A 27,875-nucleotide genomic window follows, 5' to 3' on the forward strand; every position below is an offset into this window, starting at 1 on the left:
GGGACAGGGATATTACCCAATGCAGTCTTAAAGCATTGGTCCAGGCCTGAAGACTAGCATGCTTTTGGCTGATGTCACTCAGCTTTCTCGTTGCAATACTTTCTTGAGCTGAACAGCTGCATCAGGGATAGAGACCATTAATGTTGTTTAAAACACATGGTAAAAGAAATCAGACATGAATTGAGGTATACAGCAAATGTAAAGGCTACTTTAAAAATCTAGGAAAAAAATTAATATGGAAGAAACAAAACAACCAGTAGTGGAGGATTTTTCTTGTCATCCTAACAATATGTGGTCTGGTTATTCTCATTCTCAGATTAAATGCTGCAGGCTTTCAGGTGGGCCACCACATGATCATAGAATCATAGATGGTTTGTGTTGGCGAGGATTCTCAAAGGCTGTCTACTCCAACCTCCCTGCAGTCAGCAGGGACATCTGCATCTAGAGCAGGTAGTTCAGAGCCCAAACAACCTGACCTGGAATGGTTACAGGGATGGGGCATCTACCACCTCTCTGGGAAACCCAGGCAACCTGGGCCAGAGTCTCACCATTCAGCATCAAAAATTTCATCCTTCTCTCTATTCTGAATTGCCCTCTTTCAGTTTCAAACCATCACCCTTTGTCTTCTCACAACAAGCCTGCTCCAAAGTCTGTCCTCAGCTCTCTGATTGGCCCCTTGAAGCACCGAGAGGCCACCAGAAGGTCTCCCTGGAGCCTTCTCTAGGCTGAACAACCCCAACTCTTTCAGCCTAGCCTCACAGCCCTTCCATCATTGCTGTGGATCAAGAGCTTATTGAAGGAAGTAGAAAATCTTTTACTGCTATCACAGGACATTGGTCTTTGCTCCATTTCTAGATTAAATTTGATTTCTACACTTATGAGAAATGAGTTTATCCAAGATCTGTGCATGTGTGTAGAGCCAGGAAATGTGGAAAAACAGTCTAGTACTACGGAAAGGCATAAGCCAGAAACTGAGATCATGGCTTTTGTTCAGATCTCTCACTTCCACATTTACTGAGTGGTTTGGCCATCATGTATTATTTTCTCATTGGGTATTTATAACTCTTTATGGATTATGGGCTGTATTCCACCTTTCCAGATGCAGCATGTTTCTGACACATCAGCAGATTTGGTCCAAATCTAATTCTAGAATTTTTTCATGTTTCTCTGAACCTCTACTGTCCCCTTCATCTGTCTCTACAGTAAGAGGTATAATGAAAAAACAGATGCATATTTGCTTCAGGAGGATTTCTGGTTGGCTTCAAATGGAGATGGCTTCCAATACCTGAAGGGATCCTATAGGAAGGCTACAGAGGGACTTTTCATAAGGGTGTCCAGCAGTAGGAGAAGGAGGAATGGTTTTAAGCTGAGGGAGGTAGGTTTATACTGGATCTTAACAAGTTCTTCAGTATGAGGGTGGTGAGACTGTGGAATAGGCTGCCCAGGGAGGTTGTGGCTGCCTCCTCCCTGGGGGTGTTGAAGGCCAGGGGCTGGATGAGGCCTCGAGCAGCTGAGTCTAGTTGAGAGGTGTCCCTGCCCATGGTGGGCAGGTTGGAGTAGATGATCTCTGAAGTCACTTCCACCCTAAGCCATTCTATGATTCTATGATCTGACTTTGGATACTTTGTCTAGTAAGGAGATGGAGATACAGCAATCCTCCGAGAAAAGAAATAGAATTACAGTAAAAGAAATTAATGTGTTTTAAACTAGAAGAATTTTACCAATTAAAAATGTAATAATTCTCATTTGATTAAGGGGTATTTATGTGAAATCTAATGTTAAGGCTTAGAGTGAGCTCTCCCTAAGATAAAAAAAATCATGTTAGTGCTCTGATCTACTTTTAGGCTTCTGAGGAAAAATCGCATGTGGTATTTACGGTATTTCTGCTCAGTGGTCCAAACAGGCAACTTTAACTTTGAATTAAGCTTTAGAATAAGGAAGAAATAAAACAATATGTATGCAATGGTGATACCTACTTTTATGTAGTGAAAAAAAATGTAATTGATCTTTGTTTGCTTGATTAATTGAGCTATTTTTTTGATGATTGATCTCCTTTCATGCCATCAGATTAATCTTCAGGTACGTAGCGTTCAACAATGCTGTCATCACCATGACTTGATTTCTGGAGTAGTTTTGTTTTTCTCTGTGTATGTTTCTGTGGGGTTTCTCGGTTCCTTCACGGTCCATGTTCACATTCCCTCATTCGTCATTGTCTCACAGTGATATGGTAAAGCTCGTCGAAGTCTCCAATGACGGCGGGCCTCTGGGAATCCATGTAGTGCCTTTCAGTGCCCGAGGTGGAAGGTAATGTATCGTGTAGGATTTTAATTGCATTCTAATTTGGTTGTGTTGTGTGATTTTTTTTTTTTTTTGTTTGTTTGTTTGTATGGGGTTTTTTTGCCTTCTGTAGAATAATGTGTGCTTTTCAAAAGGCAGGGGAAAAAAACACAAGTTTACTGACTCTGTCCTTGGAGTGGACTCTAATGTAAAGGCTCTGCTTAAAAGGAGTTACAGCTGTGGGGTTTTAACAGAGGTTCTGTTGTAATCTCATGGGAAATTGAAGTATAAAGACATTTCCGGTTTGACTCTTAAAACCTGTAATCTGCTGCTTTAATTCAAGTAGATATTTATGCAGCATTTCCTTGCTGACTGTTTAGAGCCAGAAAGTTCCCCAATAACAGCAGGAGTCCAAACCAGAGGCGTCCTACGCCTGTGCTTGAGAATTGTGGAAAACAGTCGTCATGCTTTTGATATTTAGCGTGGTCCCATCTGTTGGGGTTAAAATGAGATAGCAAACCCAGTGGTGGCATTGTGGTTTGGGGGAAGGTGAACCTGTTTTATTATATAGAGAGCTCCTGCAGTTGGATTGTTCAAAAAAAAAAAGTGTCAAAAAGTCTTTTACATTTCAAAATATAATGTGAAGGGTTATTCAGCCTGGAGAAGAGAAAGCTCTAGAGAGACCTTATAGCAGCATTCCAATATTTGAAGGGGACGTACAGGAAGGCTGGGGAGGGAGTATTTACAAAGGCCTGTAGTGATAGGACTAGGGACAATGGTTTGAAATAGGAGCAAGGCAGATTCAGGATGGATGGCAGGGGGAAGTCCTTCACAGTGAGAGTAGTGAAATACTGCAACAGGTTACCCAGAGAGGTGGTGGAGACCCCATTCCTGAAGACACTCAGGGTCAAACTTGATGGGGCCCTGAGCAATCTGATCCAGTTAAAGATGTCCCCGCTCACTGCAGAGGGATTGGACAAGATGACCTTGGAGGGTCCCTGCTAACCTGATGCATTCTGTGATTCTCTATTAGTAATGCTTACTTTGCCAAAGTAGAGTCTTAGCATTTAGGGTCATTAACGGTGTCTCAGAAAAATAATTCTTGTAGTAATTAGCAGTGGATCTGAAGCTTTAAAGTCTGTTGGAAAATGGTAGTTATTCAGGAATATATGCAGATTTAATTTTGGTGATGCACATTCTATGTATACCCTGTCCTTTTCCTCTCGAAGGAGAAGGGGAATAAATACATATTTTAGAAAGTAATCTTTGATTCCACATGGAGAGTTACGTTCTCACATGTCTGTTGACCCAGCAGCAATGTCAGTTCAGTAATTAAGAGCAAAAGTAATTTGCTATTCTTATCTATGTATATCTCAAATATTAATATCCTCTTTCCAGAAATGATAAATGTATTTTTCCTTCTATATCAAATACCATCACAGGATTTTAAACACAGTATAAGAGGTTTATATGCAGTTGTTACTTTAAACCAAATGCCTTCATAGCCATTCTGACATGTAGTATGACAAAATGTAGGTTTTTTTACAATTTAAGGCTATTTTTCCTGAAGACTGCAAGTATTAAGAATAAACTACCATGAAGTGGTAAATTTTTCTCTTCATAATCTGAAAGTTAGTGAATTCAGTGTGGGGATGGAAAGATACTTCCAACATAAGCTCAGAAGTAAATCGCATAAAGCTGGAAATTGTTGAAATATTCTCATGGCTATCTGGGATTTAGACAGTGTGAAGGCCAAGGGAATACCAGTTTAAGAATAGTGGCTGCCTACTAAGTACTTGCTTAATAAGACTGGTGTTAGAAATGTATATTTTGACATTTTGAGTAAGAATTTTAACACAAGTAAAATTCACTTCCAGGAAGTTAATTTAGTTGCCAAGCCTGAGAAGAAACTTAAACTGTTTATACATAAAAAAAGGATGTAAAATGAAGAAGCCATAAATGTTACATAAAATATCTCACCTTTTTTTTTTTTTTTTTCCCCCCAAAGGATGCTAGCTGTGTCAAGAACTTGGGAAGGATTTGTTTTACTCTCTTCTTGAGATTTTATGATAAAGTTCTATTACAGGAAAATCAGTTTTAGATGTGGATGTTTAGAATCAGGACATACTAGAAATTATTTTTTCTATTAAAATCTTTCTACTGTTTCTTCGTAATACTAGAACTCACCTCATTCAAAAATGGGTGGTGTTTGCAATTGATGTCTAATTGACGTTTTCTGAAAACTACACCCCCTCAAATAATCTTCTGGACAGGGGATATACATGAATCCATATCTTGAAAGTGGGGAGAAGAGTTGGCGAGAACCTTGGATATTTTCAAAACATTTCTCCCATACTCTCTGTGTTGTAGTAAAAGCAAAGTAGAGTTCATTGCTTAGTGTCGATTATAAGCACTTGTGTTGTACTGCTGCTTTACAATCAGCTGTGCCCACACCTCTGCCTGCTTTCACTAAGAACAAAGACATTCTCTCCTAGTGCCTGCAGCCTACAGTGTGGGCAGGGAAAGGAATGTACCCAACTCCAGTTTTGGAGCACTTGGTGGGGGGTTTAGTTTCTTTTTGGTTTGGTATTTGTTTTTTCCTCCTGGTCTGCTAGTTCTTTTGAGCAGATAAGATACATTTGGTTCCTCTTTCGCTAGAGTCAGGAGGAGAGCAGATGCTTGGCATGGATCTTTTTCTGCCTACTTGTTTCTCACTCTAGCACATGGTGGCTCTTTGTTCCCCTGACTGCAAAGCACAGTGCTCCATGCCACAGGGAACTGACTTCCTTAAGTCACTGGAAACCTAAATACACAAACCCAAACCCAGGACTCAGTAAATATATTGAGGGATGTCCAAGCAGAAAAGATATGATCTATCATACAGCTTAGTTCAATGCCTCACTGTTGTTTTGTATTTGCTTGGTGTTCAATTCCAGTTCCACTACATTTTCAGTTCTCTTTTTTACAGTTTCCTTCTTTTGCTTTTCAAAATGTTAATCAATAGGCAATGGTTATGAAGTCTTAAAAGGTGAAAAATTGTAAAAAACACACTGATGCAGCTCTCCCTTTTTTTACCTATGCAATACGTGGGGGCCTTCTCCCACCAAAAAAATCCCCCTTCCCCCCTCCCCCCCCCAAAGCAAATACCCCAAATCTCTAAAAATTGCATGCCATAACTATGCCCTTTATTTAAATTCATGGAGTATTTGACTTTTTTACTGTCTATTGAGGATTTTGCTTTGGTGTAAGAATTTGTCTTCAGTGTTAGGTTTTGATTTTGAACAAAGTCTGCAAAGATCTCTGCTTCCTCTGTACAGATGCTACTAGTTATTTCTGTTCCTGGTAACAGATTTTTTGATACCAAAAAAAAAAGACCCAAAACAATCAAAGAAACAAAACCAAACCAGAAACAAACAAACAAACAAAAACTAAAAACTAAAAAAAAAAAAAAAAAACCCAAACCAAAACAAACAACCAACCCCCCTGTAATTTTCTGGAGGAAAAAAAATGAGAATCAATACAATGTTGATGCAATATAAATCAATACGTGATTTGTACAGATGTGGTCACACTTTCTTCTATGGATCTATTTCCTTACTTTTACCTCTAGAGCTTTATCCTTTAGTGCCTTTCTTGATCATGTGCTTTGGATACCTATCAAAAGGGAGCTGGGGTATGCCTTTGCATCACCTTATGAAGTTTTTCAAGATAAAAGTTTTGTTTGCAAAACCTGCCTGCACGTTTTCACTGTGCCGTAGATGCAGTGCTAAGCAAAATAAGGCATGGAAATGAAAGCAGAAAGAAGGGCAGAGTAGAAAGTGAACAGGAAAGTGTTTAGATAAGAATAGACCAAAGAGGAAATGAATGAGAGGAAAGCATAAAAGGAAAGAAAATTCTAAATCTGTGCAAAATTACCTTTAGCACCAATCCTGCCTTCCTTACTATGTGCTCAGAGAGGAAGGCATCTCTCAGTCCCTTAAGAACAGCATTTGGACACTCCTGACTGATGGTGCATGCTATGTTGATGGATAAATGAAGTTGCATCGAGTTTCCTTCTGCAAGCTTAGTAGTAATTATAGCTTAATTTCTTGTTATATGGCCTCTGCTGCTTTTGAAAGTCTTTGAAAGCTTCTCAAGCTCTGTACCCTAGTTGTTCTTCCAAAATCCTGCCATGTCTGTCTGTAGAAGGAAATTGAAAGGACATAAGGAATACATGAGATAACATCTGAAATATCTCTGAATAATGGTATGGAGGTTATAGTCCCATGGTCCCAAGACTGCTGTGAAGTCTACTTAGTAAAGCAGGACAGGAAAAGATGTGGATATTCTTCTGAAATTCCCATAAAGGACATCCATTAATAAGTATCAAACGTTACTTTCATGCAGAACAGTGTGTAGGGCCAGCTGTTCTTTCTAGCGAAGCATGCCACAGTAATCATGATAAGCCACACAGCTAAAACCTGACAGCTAAAAATGCTTAATCTATGGTTTACATCCAGGTGAGTTTTGAAAGACTCCAAAGAAGGAGACTCCACAACCACTCTGGGCAGCCTGTTCCAGTGCTCTGTCACAGTGTCTCCTCATGTTGAGGTGGAACATCCTGTGTTCTAGCTTGTACCTGTTTTTCCTTGTCCTATCATTGGGCACCACTAAAAAGAGGCTGGCACCTTCATCTTGACACCTAGCCCTCAGAAAATTTATAGACATTCATAAGGTCCCCTTTTAGCCTTCTCTTCTCCAGACTAAACAGCCCCAGGTCTCTCAGTCTTTCTTCATAGGAGAGGTGTTCAAGTCCTTTCATCATCCTCATAGCTCTCCATTGGACTCTCTCCAACAGATCCCTGTTTCTTTTGAATTGGCAAGGCCCAAACTGGACACAGTATTCCATGTGTGGTCTCTGCAGGGCAGAGTAGAGGGGGCGAAGAGCCTCCCTAGAGCTACTTGCCACACTTTTTTATTTGAGCATCTAGGAGCTATGTGTTATCTGCATCTCCATTTATTGCACTCCTATACTTCCAACTTTCTAAGTCTCAATGGTGGCCACAGTTTTTGGAAACATTTGCACAGGGAAAATATTCCCTGTGGTATGAATGTACCATTCCCTCACCCTTTTAGCTGAGTTCAAGGCTTGCTTTGTCTGGTCTCAGCCTTTTGAAAGTTCTGTAAACTCAATTTGAGTCTGAAAGTTCTGTAAACTCAAGCCAAAAAGCTAAGCAGTAGTTAGCAAAGATTGGAAATTGGTTCCAGACTTGAGGTGTCAAACCTGATAAAGTCATTTTTATGCTTCTGCAGTAGTGCCATGACGTCAACATTGTGCAAAGGAGTTTATGTCCAATTTAGCATTGATCAGCCACGAGAATTAACAAAACAAATTGATTTCCCTACTCTAATCTCTGCATCACAGGAAATAGCTACCCTGTTTATAGTCCTGTAGAACTTCCCAGAGATCCTTCACTGCATGGAACTGCTACACATCATTTTTTCAATCAATCCCTATTTTTGCCCCTTAATCTAGTTTTTGCCTTTTCATGTTAGTGACTTTACACAAACATCTAAATTGGTTATTATCTGTTCTGTCTGATCTGATTATATTACAGTTAGCTTGTAGGTAATAGGTAAATAACTTCAGTGTGTATGTACAAGGGGCAGCGATGGCCCAATCATATTCTAGATGCTCAATGTAATATTTTTATTACTTTCATAGTATCTACACTGTCAGTTTTTATTAAGACAGGTTATCATCATTTCCATACAACTGGATGGAAGCAAGTGGAGAGTTCACAAAGAACTGCCCTGACTAACTCAGGCAGTTTAGATGTCAATAAAACATTGACTTGCATATTTCTAGTTTTATCATTGGATGTAATTTGTACTGAGAATTGAAATGTTAACACATGTAGCTGAGTTTATTTTAATTGTACAATTAGAGTAATGAACCTTGTGGAAATACAGTGGTGCAAATGCTAATATAATCTAAGCTGTTTACATTCCCAATTAACTATTTAAAACAAATACAAAGATTGATCTCTGTTTCCCTTCTGTCCCTGTGTCAGCTAATCTTAGTCTAAAACAGTGCAGGTACCACATTTCTGTTTCTAATTATTGTTTCAGTAGGGTTATAGACTTGTGGAGTGTTTTGCAGAGGTTCACACAATATTTAATCTCATTCTTGAAGAAGTTAGTTAAAAAACGTTGATAGTGGAAGGATTTGTTGGAAAATGTGGTGACTATCTTTAACTGGACAAGGTTAAGCAAATTAAAATGCAACCACATATTTGCGTGCTACAGGGTTGTGTTTAAACACACCAATATATATACTTTTTTTTTTTTATACTAACTTAGTTTACAGGCTTTCAAAATTTATCTTCTGCCAATGTGGGAAATGTAATACTGGAACTATAGTAGAGCTACACCTCCACTTACCAGGATAAATGGTGATGGCATATGTCAGGGAACAACCATCCAATGAGTTACTAGGTTACTGCATGTTTGCAATATCAGGTCTACTCTTTTTATCTCCACTTACTGCAGCAACAACCATGAATTCCCATAATGTATATATTGGAGTATCAGTTCTTACATATAACCATAGTATGGTGAAGAAATACTCTAGGCAACTGATAAACTTTTGTTACTAAAAATTTTCAGGAACATGCAGTTTCTGCAAGTTCTAGGAGAGTTTACTCTGCTATGCAGAACCACATTCAAGACTTTTTTCTGTGGAACTGTGTCTAAAAGGATCTTCTGCCCCATGTATTTATATAAAAAATGGAATAAAAGGCACTGTGAGGATCCTGGTTTCAGATTTGACTCAGGCTGTTCATCCAGCCTTGAATCTGTTCCCAGTGACTTTAGCTTTGGATGCCTTGGTTAACCTAGCTCTAACATTTGTTAAAAAGCCAAAATCCTCACGAGCACCATATGTTGTGTCTGAGATGAGCAATCTTGCATTAGCAGAGCTTGTAGCCTTTGTTTAATGAGATTAGTTGCAATTTTGACTGGTAGTTTATTTATGTGTTACATTACCATTGGTTAGGATTAGTAATATATTTACTAGATTTGAGAGCTTAGATGAAGTAAGTTTAAAAAGTAACAAGTGATGCATAAAGACACTTCTTACATTAATAATTGAATTTAACTTCAGAATGTGAAACAACAGAAAGCAAGGTTTCAAGAAAGTGCTATGCAAAATCCAATTGCTTTGTAATCATAAGTACATGGAGACACTGGGAAGAAATAATCATTTTGTGTAGAGTATGGGTTGATATCTAATATAGATATTTTGATATTATAGATTTAGCCATCAACAGAAGATGTGTGGCAGTTGCTGTGTATGCTCTCGTGCAAGTGTTTGATGCACGTCCAAATCCTGAATTATCTCTGGCCATTACAGAGCAGCACACCTGCATCAAAAATGCTGTTGGGCATGAAATGAAAGAAAAGGAAGAGTAGCCCAAATTCTTTCTTCTCCCCCTCAGATATGTTGGTGATTTTCTCTTCAATGTAGCATTCCCAAGTTTATATTCACTTGCTTATCTGTTTCTTGTTTAGAGATATTTTTTTCAGGAACTTCATTTTGAGGCTCAGAGAAATGCAATAACTCACCAGTGAAAAAGTCACAAACTTGTTTTCTAACCGTCAGTTTTATATACATCAAAATTCTAGTTCTGACACAAAACAAATATTTTTCCTTGTTATTGTTATCATTCCTAACTCTTATATTTAGTGCTTTTCCTGAACAACAAATTATCCATAATTTTTTTTAGAATGATCAGTTTTGACAAATCTGAGATTGTGTTCAAAGTTTATTTTAATGAATCAAAAGTACAACAGACAGAATCAATATTTTTAAAATTCATTTTGTCTTACTTTCTGTGACCACATGCCTTCACAATGATCTGCAAATTTTAGTGCAATAAATGGAGCACAATGTGGTCTTTCCATTACTATGTGACTCTTGTGGAATTCTAGAATTTTTTTGTCATGGATTGTGGGAAAAGCAAACAGAAAACCACCTAAAATATGTAAATAATAAAAAGTGCTTTACTACCTTGGTGATCAGAAAAAAAAATCCCATGGAAGAATTGGGTTTGCTTTGGGAAATCTGGAAAAATTTGGTTTGTTTTTTTAAAATTTTCTTGGGAGGTTGTTGAAAGGAATTTGCAAATGTTGCAGCTTTCAAAACACAAAGGATACCAGCTTAGGATGGGCAGGGATAGGACTACAGACACTGTTACTGACCATGGTGGGGTTTTTTTCCTCAAATGCATGTATTCTAGAGGAATGATTCTTTAGCTTTTTGGGATTTTTCTGGTCTCTGTGCTCATCAGTACTACTGCAAAGAGACAGGTTGCTGACTGCAGCAGCTGAGCTAAAGTCAAGCCCAGTCACAGTTAGCATCAGCAACTGCATCCAACTGGTCCATCTGTATCTAAATGAGGGTAGAGAAGATTTACTTCTGATGGGCCCTGGTGGGTCATAGGTGCAGTAAGTCAGGTGTTTGTGAAACACTCCGTATCAGTTGGAAACAGAATAGTAACACTTAAATATTAATGTCTGACTCAAATGATTTGTGTTGTCAAAATGCTTTCTGTTGTTTTTCTCCTGACAGTCTGTTTACATGTATAGATTCTTTCAACATCATATCTCAATGTCTCTAGGTGGTTCCAAAATGGAAATACTACTAGGATCATTTCTCTTACTCCTTCATCTGCTTTGTAGGAGAAAGCATATGACTGTTCTGTAAAGTAAATGTCTTATTTGCATATGTTGATAAATTTGTAAATGAGGAATTTAAAGGGGAAGAAATAAGTTCAAGTTAATTTTGTTTTTCTGACCCATTTGGTGAAGTGCTCAAGTGCATGTATAGCTTTTGAGCCCGTGATGAGTCTTTCTAAGCATCGCTGACTGCTCATTTACTTTGAGGTATGTGTGAACTGCAGTGCTATGATCACTGAAAGTTTTGTGTTAGAAGACATATGTGGTCTTGCAATTCCTGCCATGCAACCAAGTGTTTATCACGCTATGCCTTGTAATGAATTCTGAAAAAGTGATGCTCTTGACTTGAGTGATGTGAATTTGACCCACTGATACATCCTGTGGGATTTTGGTGTAAAGCTGATCTTCTTTGGGAAAAAAAAAAATTACGTGCAGTGTCGATGCAAAATAATCCCAAAGATTGAATCCTCCTTCAAGCCTAGAGTTCAGCTATAAAATCATGATTGACTTCTTACACTCTCCTGCCAGTACCTCAGAAATGCCCTCTTCAGGATCATTTCATAATTTCAGGTTAAATACTTGTTTACCTTTTCTCTCTGAGAATGTCCTTAAGATGACACTGTGGGAAAGCACTAGAGAGAGATGGCCAACTCATTGCACAGAAGCTATCAAATGCTAATTGTCTTCATTCATTACTGAACCAATTCATATAAGATGACATTCTGAATTAAAAATGGCATTAAGGTTTTTATTTTCCTCTTTACTGTTTTTACTAAACAGTTTAAGGTTTAAAAATAAAAGCATATGGTTCACGCAGAGTTCCTGAATCCTCTGTCAACCCCTTTGTTATAGGCTGCTTATCACGTGGGGTGACCCCACGTTTCACTTGCACAGAAGCAGTAGTGATAGCTGTGGTGTTCTCTGCTAATTCAGAAATTAAAATTTTAAGCTGAACTTTTTCAGCTTCAGTTAACTAGCAGAAAAGATGACAGCTCTCAGCTGTGTGGTGCTTCTTGGAGCTTTTACTGCTCAGAAATCAAGGGCTTTTTCAAGAATGGGCGTGCTGTCATTGCACTGCCTGTTGGTACTTACTTTTAAATGGCATGCTTGATTCACCCAGGCTTTTTGTTTCATGGATAAGGAATAATAATTCAGGTAATGTTCATAAATTATTTGAAACTATGGTATCTTATTTCAAGGTAAAGCAGGTTTAAAATTTAGTTTCTGTAGTGATTATGATACAATCTGAAATCAATAGAATTTTCAATGCTGCACTTTGTTCAAACAGTAGTAATTTGTAGTCTTAATGTTCCAGAACCCTGGGGCTGCTGGTAAAGAGATTGGAGAAGGGTGGAAAAGCTGAACAAGAGAACCTTTTTCGTGAGAATGATTGTATTGTCAGGATTAACGATGGAGACCTTCGGAATAGGAGATTTGAACAGTAAGTGCAATTACCACACCTTGCATTGCATTTTTTAACACTGCACCTTGCAGTAATTTGAGGAAAGTAAGGAAAAATTCTCTTTCTAATAAAGAAAAAGATACACCAAGGGATATCAGTGGTTTTTAATTAGCCAAACTAGAAGAAATAATAATCAGATTAATTATTTTCATTAGAGCATATGCACTTCTCATTTGATTATTGTTGCACATTATGGATTTTTCCTGCTTGCATTGGTAAATTCTGAAATTCTTATATGACTTCTGCTCTTATACTTGCAGTACATGACGTTCAATGCAAGTGGACAACGTGGAAGCTTTATATTTAGTCGTGGTAAAATATTTGTGGGTTTATAGATATGAAAGCTAAACGTATGCAGAAAATTTTTGGGGAAGTTTGAGAGATCAGAAATGTTTCCAGTCGCCACCTGAACTTGGCAGAATCCTGAAATGGTGAATCAGGACTTTAAAAACTGAAATCAGATTGTAGTCCACACACAAATAATTGAAAGTGAAAGCAGAAAAGAGGTTTACAGAAAATGAGTGATTGAAAACTCTGACGTATTGAGGACCAGAAGAAAATAAATTTCTTTTGATCGTCCTATACTTACTATACATGTGAAATGTGTTTTTTACTTCTTTGACACTAACCTGGACTGGAACACAACTGTACCATATGGTTGAAAGCAGCTCATCTCTGCTTGTTCTGGGATTCTGAATCACAATTTAAGTCTGTAAAGAGACTTGTGGACTTTGTGTGTTTTAGATCGTGACCTGGAGTGCAATGTTTTCTGTGCAGGACTGAGCATTCTTCCCCTGTTTCTCAATGCTGTAATCTGAAAGGCTACTAACATACAAGAAGTAAAGTGTAAATGAAACTTTTGCAAGCCTGCATGTAGTTTCAGCAAATTATGGAGGTACATGTTCTTTGGATAAAGTGTAGTATTCTTCTAAACATTGTCACTGTGATCACAATTACCAAGGTCCAAAAAAAGCAATGGATACTGCAGTCCTGCCATAGAACTGTCTGCCTTTCAAGGCTGTGGTTAAAATTTTGGCTTTCCTGAACCCACTATTTGGTACATTAGTTGTTAACCGTATTTAACCACTTTGTTACCTTGAGGCAAAGAACCTTAGCAAAAGGCAGACCAAGACGACTATTGAACATATTTGAGTTTCAGGGTTTATGCTTGAGTGCAATGTGTCTGTCAGCTTGTGTTACTTAATTAGCATTAGTAATTATGCTTATAATGTCTTGTAGCCTGTCAGTCCTACTTTGCTGATTTTCTGTTCATTTTGATACCTAGAGCACAGCATATGTTTCGCCAAGCCATGCGTACGTCATTCATTTGGTTCCATGTGGTACCTGCAGCAAACAAAGAGCAGTATGAACAGTTGTCCCAAGGCGAGAAGAACACCTACTACAACAGCAGGTTCAGCCCCGATTCCCAGTATGCTGACAGCAAAAGTATGAACAATTCTGGACTTCATACCTTACAGAGAATGTCTCGAGCGGGTAACCAGTCCAATCAGACAGACTCCTACTCGCAGCTACCTCATAGCGTGAATTCGGCAGGGAAACCACCCTCGGGCCTGGTACCATCACCTCAGAAAGTTCTCACCTCCACTGCAAACAGTGGATATAACACCAAAAAGATAGGGAAGAGGCTCAGTATACAGCTGAGAAAAGGTAAGGCGCTGGTATGCTGCTCCTATAGCATGAAGTGTGTGTGCACAGAGTACGTTACGTGTGCATGGTGCCATTACGTGGGGCAGGACAGCTTGCCTGATGTAATGGCTTGGTTTGTGAAGCCAAGGGGCTGAGCTGGCCCTGGCAGCAGCCCTGGGGGTCTAGCCATGTATTTGATGTGTGAAGTGTGTTTGCAAAAGGCTGCTCTGAAGAGTGGTTTAATGTTGTTTTCTGTCTCTCAACTAATAGAGAAGTGCATCAAGTGCTACAAATTCTGTCAGCCAAGACCTAGGGAGTGATGAATGTTTGAATATAAATAAATCAGCTAAAGTAGCCCAGATTCTGTACTTGACAGGCATCGTGACTTCTCAGGTTGAGTAACTGTAGTTTGGCTGTTAGATTTGAAGACTATGTTGGATCTGATTGGTAAATTGGACTTTCTAATTTCCAGCTAGAGTTTTTCTTCCATTGGGATGTAAAAGTCTGTTTTAAATGGGTGCCATAAAATGGGGTATTCCCTATCTTGGCCCTTCTGCTAATGTGATTCAAATGGGAGTGAGAGTGTCTTTAAGGGCAAAGGAAAAAGTGGTGCCTGCTTATCTCAACATCCGTATTGTATGTGTGCATGCAGCTGCCTTGGTGCATCTCTGGAACTTTTATGATGTGCTAAATGCCCAAAGTGAGAAAATTTGGTAATTTTGTGTAGTTAGCATCTAGATGCTTTTAAGAGAGCTTGAAGTATAATAAAATGACATTTAGATGCAAATGTTTCTTAGCTCTTGGGAAATGATTTTGTTTTTTTTTAAGGATTATATATGCCACAAGATCTATGGCATTAAAATGAGCATGTTTAAGGTTAGCTATAATTTATTCTCTAGCAGCAAGAATAGTTTTCATTACACAGCAAAAAGTTTACCCATGTGACAAACTCGGTGTATTCCCCTGAGGATATTGTATGTGCTTAGAGTTAATAATTTTTGTTAATTAATCTTTCATTGAAAGGTACCAAAGACAATGCATTGAATGGTAGAGGCTTCACATTTTTGCAGGCACTGGGCTACTTGTCACATCATCATTATCCTTTTCTTTCTGTGAACTTCACATGAACCACCAGATTGCTTCTTTCTGGTTACTGAATTTTAAGCTCTACAAACTTGGATGACATAAGGTTGAGCTGACAGTTTGCTTCTGTTGCTGATGCTCCTTCAAGAAATTTTTTTAGGCCATCAGCTCAGATCAGCCAGCTTGGAAAAACTTCATGTTATTGACTAAGGAATCACTATGCTTACAAATATTCTCAGTCACTACAGTGCTTTTTACCTGGGTTTTTTATATCTGTGGACATTACATAAAACATTTCCTGGCCACAGTTGCAATATACATTTATTATGATTTAAAAGCACCAACAAATAAATTTAGAATGTGGGGACACAGTTTCCTTTCACTCAACAAGTGTGGTATTATAGCTGCTTATGAGATGCAAGAATATAATTTTCATGTGCTGTGGATTCTTTGATGCAGGGTTAGGTTGTGGTCATGTTGCACTGGATACTGTTTCATAAATACTCTTCCCACTTCTAAAAATGTAATTTAGCATTGCTGGCACCGATGTATTAGATGGTTTTAGAGTGAGGATGCATGCTGCCTGTTGATGGGAAGTGATCTGTGAGATATTTTAACATGTAGTTCACAGCAGAGAACTTTGTTAGCTCCTATGATAGTAACAGCTTTCAAATCCATAGCTAGAATATATTTCAGAAGGTTAGAGGGGGTATTTGTTCCTAAGAGTTTGTTTATGTGAGAATTCTACTCATGAAGAAACAGCACCTAGCTCAGATGGTGGGCAGAGAGAAACTATTTAGTGTACTGGATTTTATGCATGGTGCTTAAAAAAATGCATGAGGAAGGATACCTTTTTTATCATTGCTGTCTTTACTTTGTTAATTTCCACTGTGGAAAGAGATATGCCCTCCCCTTTTGGCTTTCCATTTGATCAGTCTGAGAACATACATGTGGAGCAACAAAGGAGGCGAAACACTTAAGGATGCCCCCCAGTAGTTTGTTATAAATATGAGTGCAATAAGGATATTGATTGTCTTTGATTATTTTTAATGAAGGATGTTGTAATAATACAGGCTTTATAGATATTTTAAAAATGTGCTTTCTTTGTAGCTAAGAGACAGCAGTTAGTCCACCAATTACCAGCATTAGATTAAAAGCTCCTTGTGGGGTGCATTAAGGCGTACAAGCATGTAAGGCTTCATCTTGAAACTCAGTTTTGATTTAACCTGATGTGTTATATGAGAATTGACTCTTTTTCAATACAGACAGAGCTTCTTTCTGTATTCCAGCTATGTTTCTATATATTGCATGAGCTCTTTGATAGAAGATGACATGCTAGGATAACCTTCTAGTACCTGCTTCTGTAATTACGATTTCTTAATATTTATTGCTGTTTTGGTATTTTAAAATAACCTGAACTTTCATAGGATTTAGATGTTTAATAAAGTCAGAAGAGAAGGTCAGTCATATGTTTCAGTCAATGCAGCATGTTTGCTGGCTTTTCTAAATGAAAATGGATATCTGTTTATCTTTCTTTAAAGGTCAGGGCCTGAACTTTTAGCATATAGATGTAGGGGTTATTGCTGATATTCTAATGCTGTTAAGGCTGTATAACAGGGTAGCTTAATAGCTCACACAAATTAAGATAGAGCAAGAGATGACAGTGAGACTATACTTACAGATATATATTTAAGCTGATACACAGTAAGTATAAATAACATAGTTCCGAATACTTAATATGTTGATAAACTAAGACCACTGATACAGTAGCAAAAATTTTGACCTCATGTACACCAGGAAAATTCCAGAATTGATGCAACTGAGAATAATTTAGTCCAGCACTTATAAATAATAAAAATTCATTTATATAACAAATTATTCTAAGGCTTGGTCTTTGAGTACTGAGCATCTTGCAGCATTTGGCCTGATACTTGCTAAAGTATTCAAAAGACAGGGTTTTTTAACTGGACATTGGATTGCTCAGGTTTCATGTGTACTGGTTTTGGCACCTCTGAACTAAGACAAACCTCAGTCTTTAAATTAGCTTGATTTTATTTGATTACCCCTAAGTATAATGCTCATTGCATTGAATCATTTCTGTCTATAACTATACCCTTGTCTGGCTAAATTAAATATGTCATTCTCAGGATCAAATGTCAAAACTGAGGTTTGCAAGATGGTCTTAGTTCCACCAAGTATTTTGCTGGTTTTGATCTGAAGTATACAGTGCATCAGGACTTCAGTGCATATCTTCCTTCCAGAATGCAACTTAAGAACCAGCCATGGAATTGCTATCAGGATAGCTTACATCAGGAAGTCTGCAGGAATCATCAGGTCCGTCCCAGAAAGAAGGTAGCAGGAAGGAGACAGACACCTTTGTGCAGTGCACCAGAGAAAAGTGGTTAAATTAGAGTCATTGAATTACAGATTTGGTTAGTTGGAAAAACCCCTTCAGATCATTGAGTCTAACCATTCCCTAAAGCCTAGTGTTAAACCACATTCCTCAGCACCACATCTCTGAGTTCTTTAAACACCTCCAGGGATGGGGATTCAGCCACCTCCCTGGGGAGCCTGTTGCAGTGTTTAATAACTACCTGTAGCTGCAAATCAGATAACAAGAGTTGTTGTTCTTCAGTGTTCCTTTCTGGATTCCCTCTTTGACTTGCTGGCCATTCTGTGCTTAATAGTTCCCTGTCTTACACACAGAGCCAAGGTCTAACTGCTGCAACTTCCATGAGCATTCAAAGTTATGCTGTGGTGACACTCAGCCCTGCTAACCCCCCATCCTTTCTGCAAGAAGACGTTAGGGAGACAAATAAGATGTCATAGCAAGTTTGGGAGCATTCTAGTTTAAAATGGCATTATTTTTGCTCTCTAGTAAAGCACAATGGACAATTACTTGTTTTCCTTGGGTTTATATAGCAGAGTTTACAAGACAGGACTCTGAACCTGACTAGAAAATATCTTGCATCATACATCTGAAGTGTACAGATTTACATGCATTTTTCATCATACTCTCCTGCTTTCCCACAGTTTCTTCAGCCAGACTTTGAACTGACAGGCTAAAGTTTTATTTAAAATTTCTTTTGAAGTGAAGTATTCTCTTAGACTTACTCTAGAACTCCTATTCAGATGCAGTAGGAATCTTTGTCACTTTTGAAATGGAACATGTAGATTCCCAAGTTACTTAAGTGACCTTGAGACATGAGTTTAAGAAGCGAAGCAAATAATTTTGGGCATTATTAGCCACAGAAGAAACAGAAACTGCATGAAGATGCATCTTTCCATTAAAAAAAACCCAAACTTCTGAGCACTCTAGAAAAAAGAGGGGTATGTTTCTATTAGGTTGATCACAGATCTTTATGAGAAGACTCAGCTTTGCTTGGAGAAAAGAAAAAAAAAAAAAAAAGTTGGTCCAAATCACTCAACTCCATAAAAATGGGCAATTAATTTGTCTTGATTGAGCATGCAGCTGCAGAAATATAGAGAGCTGAGTGATCATTTGCATGTACAAGTTACCTTGACTCCACATACACAAATTCTGGAAATACAAGACTTAAACTAGAAGCATGGAAACAACCTTTCAGGAATTATCTAAAATAGTCTTGGTTAATTTAAGGGAAGCCCCTGACAAGGAGGAGAACATACTTGGTGTTCAGCTCCTGCAGGAGGTCCAGTCCTTAACAAAACCTGCTTTCTAGCATGAAACAATAGGATATTTATTTCAGCAGTCACCTATGTATACATAAGTCTCAAGGAAAAGAGTCTACTCTGAGAAAGCAGGAATTTGAAGTGCTTGGAAGGAGAACTCTGGTTAATGCCAGAGAGAGTTTGGCCCTTCTGCTTAGTTTTGCTGTTCATGCCTCTCCTTATTCTGGAGCAATAGGACAAGGGGGAATGGTTTGAAGCTGAGGGAGAGTAGGTTTAGACTGGATTTTAGGAAGAAGTTCTTCAGTACGAGGGTGGTGAGACTCTGCAATGGGTTGTCCAGAGAGGCTGTGGATGCCTTCTCCTTGGAGGTGTTCAGGGCCAGGCTGGCTTGAGGCCTTGAGCAGCTCAGTCTAGTTGAGAGGTGTCCCTGCCCACGGCATGGGGGTCGGAGCAGATCATCTCTGAGGTGTCTTCCACCCTGAGCCATTCTATGATTATAATGTAGTATTGCACCCTGAGAAGTGAAAACAATTTAGCAGCAGGAAAATATTGAGATCTTGTATGCATTTCTATCAGCAGAACTGAAATACAGGAGCTGGAGATAACTAAATCAGTTTTGTGTACAGAAAGAAAAAGGGTCTTTAAATCAATCCAGACACTGAAGTCATATTTATTTTGGGCCTCTGTTATATGCACTTATTTCCATTCTTGTGAACTTCTAATTTATCTATAATAAGCATAGGAGTTACTGAAACTGTGTTAAACAGCTATGGACAGCTGTAGTGCATGTGTAGTCAAATGAGAAGCAAAAAAGGTAGAAGGAAAATGACACCCAAAAGCTGCCTTATGCAAAGCTATACCAAGCAACATAGCAAAATGTAGCTCAGTTGAGACCCCTTCTTTCACAGAAACAAGTAATTAAAATTTTCTTCTGCTAATATCTGGGCTCAGTGTGGATTTGTGGTGTTCTGCTGGCTTTGGTAAAAGCTTTCTGGAGATTTGACAGCAGAAAGTGCCACAGTCCAAATTTATATCCTGTGTGCATTTGTAATGTGAATATTTCAACTTCTGTTTTTTCTGTGGGGGTTTAAATTGGAGCATGTGAGCCAGACATCTGTAATGACACTGTAATCAGGCTGTGAGGATTAAGCTTATTAATAGTGAAATATTGTCCTGGGTGTGCAGTCATATTCTGATACCACTTCAGAAATTTTAGCATACAAAACTTGTACCCAAAAGAGCAGTATTCCACACAGATCTCTGGAATAAGAAAAAAATAAATTCCATAAAAAGCTGAAATGTGACTTAAAATTTACACAGATCATTTTCACATGCTGCAACAAGTTAAAGGGTTCTATGAACATTTGGAGCAACATTGAAATTGTGAGGTCTCCAAAGTAAAATACGCATGTTAAAAGTTCTATTTTTTTTTCATCTCTGTGCAATAGCACTGATGAATTTTATATCAGCCTGAAAGTGGATGAAGACTTTCGGATTGAAATGTCAAATTTTCAGCTATCATGAATGCTTCAAGGAAGAGAGGTTGTCCCACCACAGTTTGCCTAGAGGAACAGGCTGCATATGTACACTTGAGAGCTTATACATGTGATGAAAGTTTTAAAAGGTTGCGCCACCTTCAGCCCTGTGACTTGTGTCAGTTTGCTTCTTAACATTATTATCATCTTGATAATATAATAGGTACTAAATTTTAATCAAATGTAGTTCTGCGGATTTCTGAAATCTAGACTGCTGCTTCCTTTTCACATGTGAATAGTAACATGCTCAGTTAAAAAAGTAGACTTAGGAAATGAACACAGAGGATAATAAGAGAGAAATTCAGCCTTTCACTTTTTTCCCCCCCTTTTTAAATAAGCTGTGCTTGAGGCATTGCCTCCGTTCCTGATGGGCTTGGCCTTAACCAGTGGTAGGTCTGGCCTGAATCTGACTGGCCTGAATCCGACTGGCCCTGTCCACACTGAACACAGGGGAACCTTCTTGCATCCTCTTGCAGAATCCACCTGTGTCCGCCCTGCTATCAAACCCTTGCCACTCAGACCCAATACAAGCCTCTCTAGTTGTGTGTCTTTCACAAAGGTTGTGTTCAGTTTCCTGGGGCTCACAGCTGAGGACTGTTGCATAAAAGTTTGGCTTGTGTCTGTCCTCATGATTCTCTAGAAGGGGCGAGTTGTGCAATTGCTAGGGACCATGCCTGCTGTTGCTGAATTGCCTTAGCAGATAAGATGAGATATAGGTTGGGTGTGCATAGGTCTAGCTTGAGCTCTAAACATACCTTGACAACCTCTGAGATGTTTCAAATGCAAGCTGTAGATGCTGACACATTGTCAGGGATGCTCTCTGCCTGGTTTCATGCTAGATTAAGTGTCCTGAACAGACTTGACGGGAGAGAGGTGGGTGGGTTTCAGTACAGAGTTTCAAAGGTTGTAAATAACACTGTACAGACTGCATCAAAGGGAGGATTTCAAATGAGCTTTCTGCATAGGAGGAAAGGCTTCTGTTTGTCCTCTTGGTTTGTGAATCCCAGAGCTGGTAGGGTCCTAAAGTACGCTTCAATAACCACTTGTGGGCATAATTTATTTGAAATGCAAGCAAGTCTCATTATGCCATATTGACTGGACCTCCTCTCTGGATTTCTCTGGGTCATCTTCAGTGTTTCTGCTTTGTTTCTGTAATTCTTAGCCAAGTGTAGTCAGTTGTGTGGATGCACAGCAGGACCTTGGAAGTGGTGACCTGGCTCTGCTCCCTGCCTGTGCAGCAGAAGGTGGGGTAGAACCCAGTGAGAGCTAGGGTGAAGCCCTGGAGCAGAGGAGCTGTTGACAGAAAACAGCTTGAGGTCCCATGGAGCAGAAGAAATGAGACCACTGAGATCCAGTTCTGTCACCTGGCAGTGTCCACAAGTGAGCTGACAAAACCCCATGGCCAGCAGTGCTGGCCAACTGACATTGCTGAAAGAATTGCAAAAGAGAGAGAAGGGATCATTGACAAGATGCAGATTGACAAGGGGGAAAAGAGTGATAGGATATCAGATATGCTTTGTTCTGATTCCTTGTCACTCAGCTCATCTGAAATAGAAAGTTGGAAATGTGGCAGTGACTTGGAAATTGTCAGAACAGCAAGTTACACGGAGGGCCTGCTGAGCCACCTGTGCCAGCACTCAGTGCTTCAGCTGTAGCCTTCCTTTATGTGTATTTTTTCTCTTTTATTCCTATGCAGTAGATCTTCCATCATATTTATGTGTTTTCATGGTTGGTATCAGTGAGATGTGTGTCTGCTGGATAAAAGTAATCTGTAATAGAAGATGTACTTTTTAACAAGTAATATTCTACATTCTGCAGGTACAGAAGGCTTGGGATTTAGCATTACTTCAAGAGATGTCCCAATTGGTGGCTCTGCTCCAATTTATGTGAAAAACATTCTTCCAAGAGGTGCAGCTATTCAGGATGGGAGGCTTAAAGCTGGAGACCGATTAATTGAGGTGATGAAGTGTTAGACATTGTTTGTCTGTGTTTTGGCAAGAGCCCATGCAGTAGTTGACTTCCAGAGGCTTTTAGTAGTTTATGTTATGTGAGTGTTTCCCTATTCTTCCTCTTTTTTTTTTTTTCTTTTCTTTTTTTGCCCTTGGGTATTTTGGGGGCTTTTTTTGCTCCTTTTTTTTTTTTTTTAGGTAACAGATCAAGGGCTGTGCATTTTCAGTACATAACTATTTTAAGAGCTGACCCAGACATACTATGAAAATAGGAGTTTGCATATCCATCTGTATATACAATGTCATAGCCTTTCATTGCACTTTAGGAGTAAGTTGAAACAAAGCGATTGTTTCCTAGTAAGTGACCTTAAATCAGCATGGAGTGACAGGCAAGAAGTCACTAAAGATGTTGCCAAGTACAGAAGACAATGCCCTGAAAAGATTTAGTCAGTTAGCTGCAAGGGACAATGTAAGAGGAGGGTAATGCTGCAGAAAAACAAGGCCACTTCCCCCCTCAGGGGAGGATGTCCTCAAGGGAATTACATTTCTCTTAGGTGCACAGCAGAGATCTTCCTGCAAATCTAGCTGGAGTGTTATGTTACCACCCACAGCTCTTCATTACTGTCCCTAAGCCAAATGACACTGGAGGTACAGCTGAGATTGTAACTGCCTCTTGGAGCCCTAACTTCACTTTGCTGTAAAATTGGCCAAGTCAGCTTGAATTGCTGCTGTAATTACTGTAATTCGAGGTAACCCAAATGACTTGGATGGAAGGGGACTGAGAAGCATTTAAGACGACAGTTAAAGCTTTTCAACTGTGTGAGCTGTGATCTTCCAAGGGGAAGGAAAATATGGTTTGCTGGCTACTGCTGAGCACTATGCTCATTTGCTTAGCACCATTAGCAGATTTGCTTTATATTTCCAAAATGTTTCTGAACAGGCAAAGCCTGAAAATCCCTCTCTTTCTCTGGCTTCTTCAAGTTAGCTCATAGAGTGGGAAATTCACCTGTATGTCTTCCATACCTCTCTGTGCTGGTAAGTTCTATGTAGAGGCCAAGGGGCTGGTCAGCTGAACAAAGGCAAAATAAAGAGTTAACTGTTCCACATTTCTTTTGGGGGAAAAAAATAATTTATTGTGCAAGACACATTTGGAAGATATGTATAACACCAAGGCATGTGGAAACAAGACAGGTTTTGGATCACACATAGGATTTACCAAAGGATTTCTATGCAGAAATTCTTGTAAAAACATAATGGTAGGTGAAATTAATTGGTTTTAGAGTATGCTGGAGTATACAGTTGGTGCTAAAGGCAAGTAAAATGCAGCTGTCTTGCTTCTTATTTGTATTCATATGTAAAGAATGCATGCTTAATTCAGGCTGTTAAACAGAAGCTATGATGGGTCAATAAGCAGATTGCTTCAGTCAAGTTTCGTATTCACATGACTTTCTTGTATGAATTTCTAAAGTTTTTCCTGTTTCGAAATCTGGTCAATTTCTAATATTTCCTTTGTCACAGGTAAATGGAGTTGATTTAACAGGCAAAACTCAAGAAGAAGTCGTCTCCTTGCTGCGGAGTACCAAGATGGGAGGGACCGTCGGCCTTCTGATTTTTCGACAGGAAGAAACATTCCATCCCAGGGAACTGGTGCGTAAAATAGAGAGCAGCTAAGAGATTTAGATTTAGTATGAGCAAATGATTTGATCTTGTCACCTAGTAAATATCCATGGCCAGCACTGAATATAAGGAAAAAAAAACACAAACAAAACCAAAACAACAACGAAAAAAATCCACAAACCACCAAAAAACAACCAATGCTGTTTTGCTTTATTTAGAACATTTTGCATGGTGTATTTTTTTTTCTCCTTGAGATCTGCTATTGGAATTAAATATTTGTTAATAATGTAAAAAGCAGAGTTTTATCTTGAGTGAAAATGTTAGTTACAGAAGAAGCTGTTGGTTGGATTTGATTTGGATGCATGCAGGCAAGTAGATTATTTCATATCTTTCATGGGGACAAATCTATGTTTGAAAGCCTGCCATTTGTCCCACTACGTGCTCACTGCAATATTTCAGAGCATATAAAACTGCCAAAACAGGATATATAAATACCTTTCCATCAAAAAGTGAAATATATGAGAAATATTAGCCTTTTTTGAATATAAAAGCAATCTCTGTGGAATGGAAACCCTGCAGTTATTAATTTAGCAGGATAATTCAGAAAATGTTGCTGCGGAATTTACATGAAATGGAAATAAAATTATATTCAAACTGTACCTGCTCCACTTGCATAGTGTATACAGATATTTCCCTGATAATTATTCAAGATAATTTTGGTTATGAAAAGGTGGACTGTGAATGTAGCAGCCCTACTTTGTTCTCTATTCAATTAAACTACTGAAGTTATTTATTATTTGCATTATCGTAGCTATATATAGCTCTAAAAAATAACTTACTGGCTGCATTATTGTGAGAAGATAGACAAGCAGAAGTACGATGAATAGATTACTTCATTTTTTTCTGTTGCATTTGTGTTATTTTGAATGCAAAGAGAATGATTTTTTGTTTTGCCATTCCAAGACATTCAACATTAGCCTTTTACTTCTCAAGTCTCCAATTAAAGCTAGGAAGTCAAAGTGGCAGGCCAGGCTGCAGACAAACCACACTTTTTACCTTAATATTCATGGAACATGACTTCAGGTACTGAAGTGAAAGCTGTCATAAAATGAAGATAAATGAACCATTTGAAATCATATTACGACCTATCTTATTACTGGAACTGTGAAAGCAGTGTGTGTATAATTTCCTATGATGTAACTTTCACAGTATTGCTATTTTTCATAAAGATGAATGAAAATGCTTTAAAAGTTTTCTAAATAAACTCAGAAGTAAGAAAATGTCTTAATTTTGTGTAAATTATTTCTGTAGCAAAATAAGAATTTATAATGCACAGTCTTTTGTTTTAATATAATTGTAAAGCAAAGATATGATGTAATGCAGAGATTTAATAGTAATACTTGATGTAGTTTTAAAAGTAACAGCAAGTCAACCTCTTTAAATGAATTCAGCTTCAGCAGCCTCCCTGCTGCTGCTCAGGCAATAGTCTCTCAGCTATTTTTTTCAAACACCAGAACAGGGAAACTAGATCTCACCATGGCAGTAGGTGGGCTCTGCACTGTGTAGTCAGGCCAGATCTGAACTGGCAGTACTAGAGTGATGATCCTCTGCTGCAGAAGGATTTGTTTGTTTGCATTTTGGCATGAAGAAATGTTAGGTGAGCTCTGCTGACAGCTGTCAGAGAGCAGGAGCAGAATTGCTGGGGAAGGTGTTGAACTAAAACCCATCATCAGGGCTGTTCTTTCTTCTCTGGTAAGAAATAATCTTAAAAGAACTGGAAAAAAAAACCCAAACCAAAACAACAACAAAAACAAAACAAAACCCCAACAACCCACAATATTTTTGACCAGCCCCTCTTACTGTCTTTTACAAAATTCATGTACCAAAACAAAGAAACAATATTGAAGGAGGGAGGGAAATGGTCTGAAATTGTATCAGTTCATCTTTTTTCATGGAAATCTTCTTTGGCCACTTAGGAACAGTTTGTCTTTGCATCCTTCCCCTATTTCTGTCATATTTTCTACATTGGCATGCTTTAAATATTAACTGAATGGGATGTGTCTCAGAAATGGTATGCATAAAATCATGTTATTTGATGTTATCCATCTCATAAAGGGCAGGAATTGCTGTTGCTTGCTGAGGAGCGCTCAGTATTAAAACCATTCTGTATTCGGTAACATTTGTACAGATAGTAATCCTAATACCAGATGTTTGGATTTTATGTTTGGGGTTGTGTCTTGTTGACTGATTTTTGAAAAGTTACTTATCCTTGGGTTTCTTTACCCATGAAGATACTTAACTTTCCAAGCAAGTTGTGGAGTTTAATGTCTTTGATATATGTTGTCGTTATTGTCTGGAAGGGACCTCTGAGGATGCCTGCTGGTATCTAAAACTTACAAGAATGTTAAGCTGAGCCCATTTAGGTTAGTAATGGGACCTTTGCAGCTTGTGTGGTCAGGTTAGGGGGTATGTGTGTGATGGACAGTCATCATCCAGTGCAGCAGATCATGGTAAAAGTGAGTAAAATATGGAAGCAAGGAATAAAATCAAATTGGCTGGAGTTTACTTTTCTAACCAGTGAGGTCTTGTTACACTGTGGTTACCAAACATAGCCCAACACAATTTTCTGTGAAGGATTTTCATAGAGCCTGCTACTGAAAATATGAACCCACTGAAGGACTGACTTGGATTATTTAGCTTTTGAGGTAATATCTCAGTTTCAGCAGAGGCTGGCTGGTAGTTAGTCTCCTGTAACCTAAAAGGTATTATGCCCATTGGTATGTGAGTCTTTTGCATGTTCTTGCTAGTTGACTTCATCTTTTTTTTTTTTTTTGCCTTTTCTTACTGGTTGTTGGCTGCAGTTAAAGCTACCTGGATGTTTGGGATACTACTTTTTCACTGGGTTTTTTTTGTGCTTAATCATTTGAATCTCCTGCAAAACAGCCCAAAGCATGCAAGTTTGGTAAATTCTAGCCTTTCATTTTGGCCCAGCTGAACAGAAATAAATATCTGGATAGCCTGAAAGTGATCCCTCAGCCAGCAGCAAGATGGCTCCTGGGTGCTCAAAGGGACATCCATGGTGAATGTGGACTTGGAAGAGTAATAGTTCCTTAGGTGTGTTTGCAGAATTGGTTATGAAATGCAGAACAATTTTTCCAATGATGTGTGTTTGCCTTAAGTGCACTGAGACATAGGTGAGAAATGCAAGGTATAGGAGAGGTCCCATCTGTGGTACTTGTTTAAAACATTTGTATGGGTTTATCTAGACTGCTGAGGTAGTTCTCTCAAAACTTCATAGCAGAAGGGAAAGGCCAAGGGAGATTATCCCTGAACAAGAATGTTCCACCAGCCAGAATACAGTGCAGGCAGCTGCGATTCTTCCTTGGCCCTAAAGCCACCGCCCTCGTAGACTGATCAAGTCAGTTGCACAAGCCTCAGGTCACAAATTCAAACCAGGGGTGTGCCAAGCACCCTTCATTTTTCCACTACTGCTTCATGTCAGAATTAGAGCTCTTTGTTTATTCCCCTGCTGATAGATAGTGTATGTTGTATGTAGTCCTGTTCTTATTTATTTTTTTTACTTCCTTTAGAATGCAGAACAAAGCCAGTCACAAATTCCAAAGGAAACGGTAAGAGTTTTGTCTTTTCCATACTGGAAGACTCCCAAATGTTTTAAAATTGATATGACACATCTCCATCAAGGTTTCACAGATCCTCCTTTCACCTTCTATACTGTAGATGGCTCTCTCTAGCTTTACATTTTAAATGCAATTTTTAATGTAATTTCAAATACTGTTTTGAATATTATGTACAATTCAGTCATTACATATGTTCAAGTGCTATTTGAAATTACATCTTTCATAGACAGCCAAAGGCATAAAGTTGGAATGCTAAGAGTAGACTATTAGCTTGGGTTACTTGTTGGAACTACTTGTT

The 27,875-nt window shown here is 38.6% G+C and overlaps 1 protein-coding gene across 8 annotated transcripts in view; it reads left to right on the top strand.

Moving 5' to 3' along the window:
• Positions 1–27,875, top strand: part of PARD3 (par-3 family cell polarity regulator) — a 415,339-nt gene that overhangs the window by 205,685 nt on the left and 181,779 nt on the right. For 5 of the 8 annotated variants that reach the window (XM_054389982.1, XM_054389983.1, XM_054389985.1 and 2 more), the window contains 5 exons: positions 2,221–2,304; positions 12,311–12,436; positions 13,743–14,125; positions 22,192–22,331; positions 23,841–23,969. In XM_054389982.1, coding sequence (XP_054245957.1) covers positions 2,221–2,304; positions 12,311–12,436; positions 13,743–14,125; positions 22,192–22,331; positions 23,841–23,969 — 862 coding nt within the window. Of the gene's footprint in view, positions 1–2,220; positions 2,305–12,310; positions 12,437–13,742; positions 14,126–22,191; positions 22,332–23,840; positions 23,970–27,529; positions 27,569–27,875 lie in introns of all 8 variants that reach the window. The other 3 variants (XM_054389981.1, XM_054389984.1, XM_054389980.1) reach the window with 1 other exon arrangement.

This window comes from Indicator indicator, chromosome 20 (genome assembly GCF_027791375.1).
Source record: "Indicator indicator isolate 239-I01 chromosome 20, UM_Iind_1.1, whole genome shotgun sequence".
NCBI lineage: Eukaryota > Metazoa > Chordata > Aves > Piciformes > Indicatoridae > Indicator > Indicator indicator.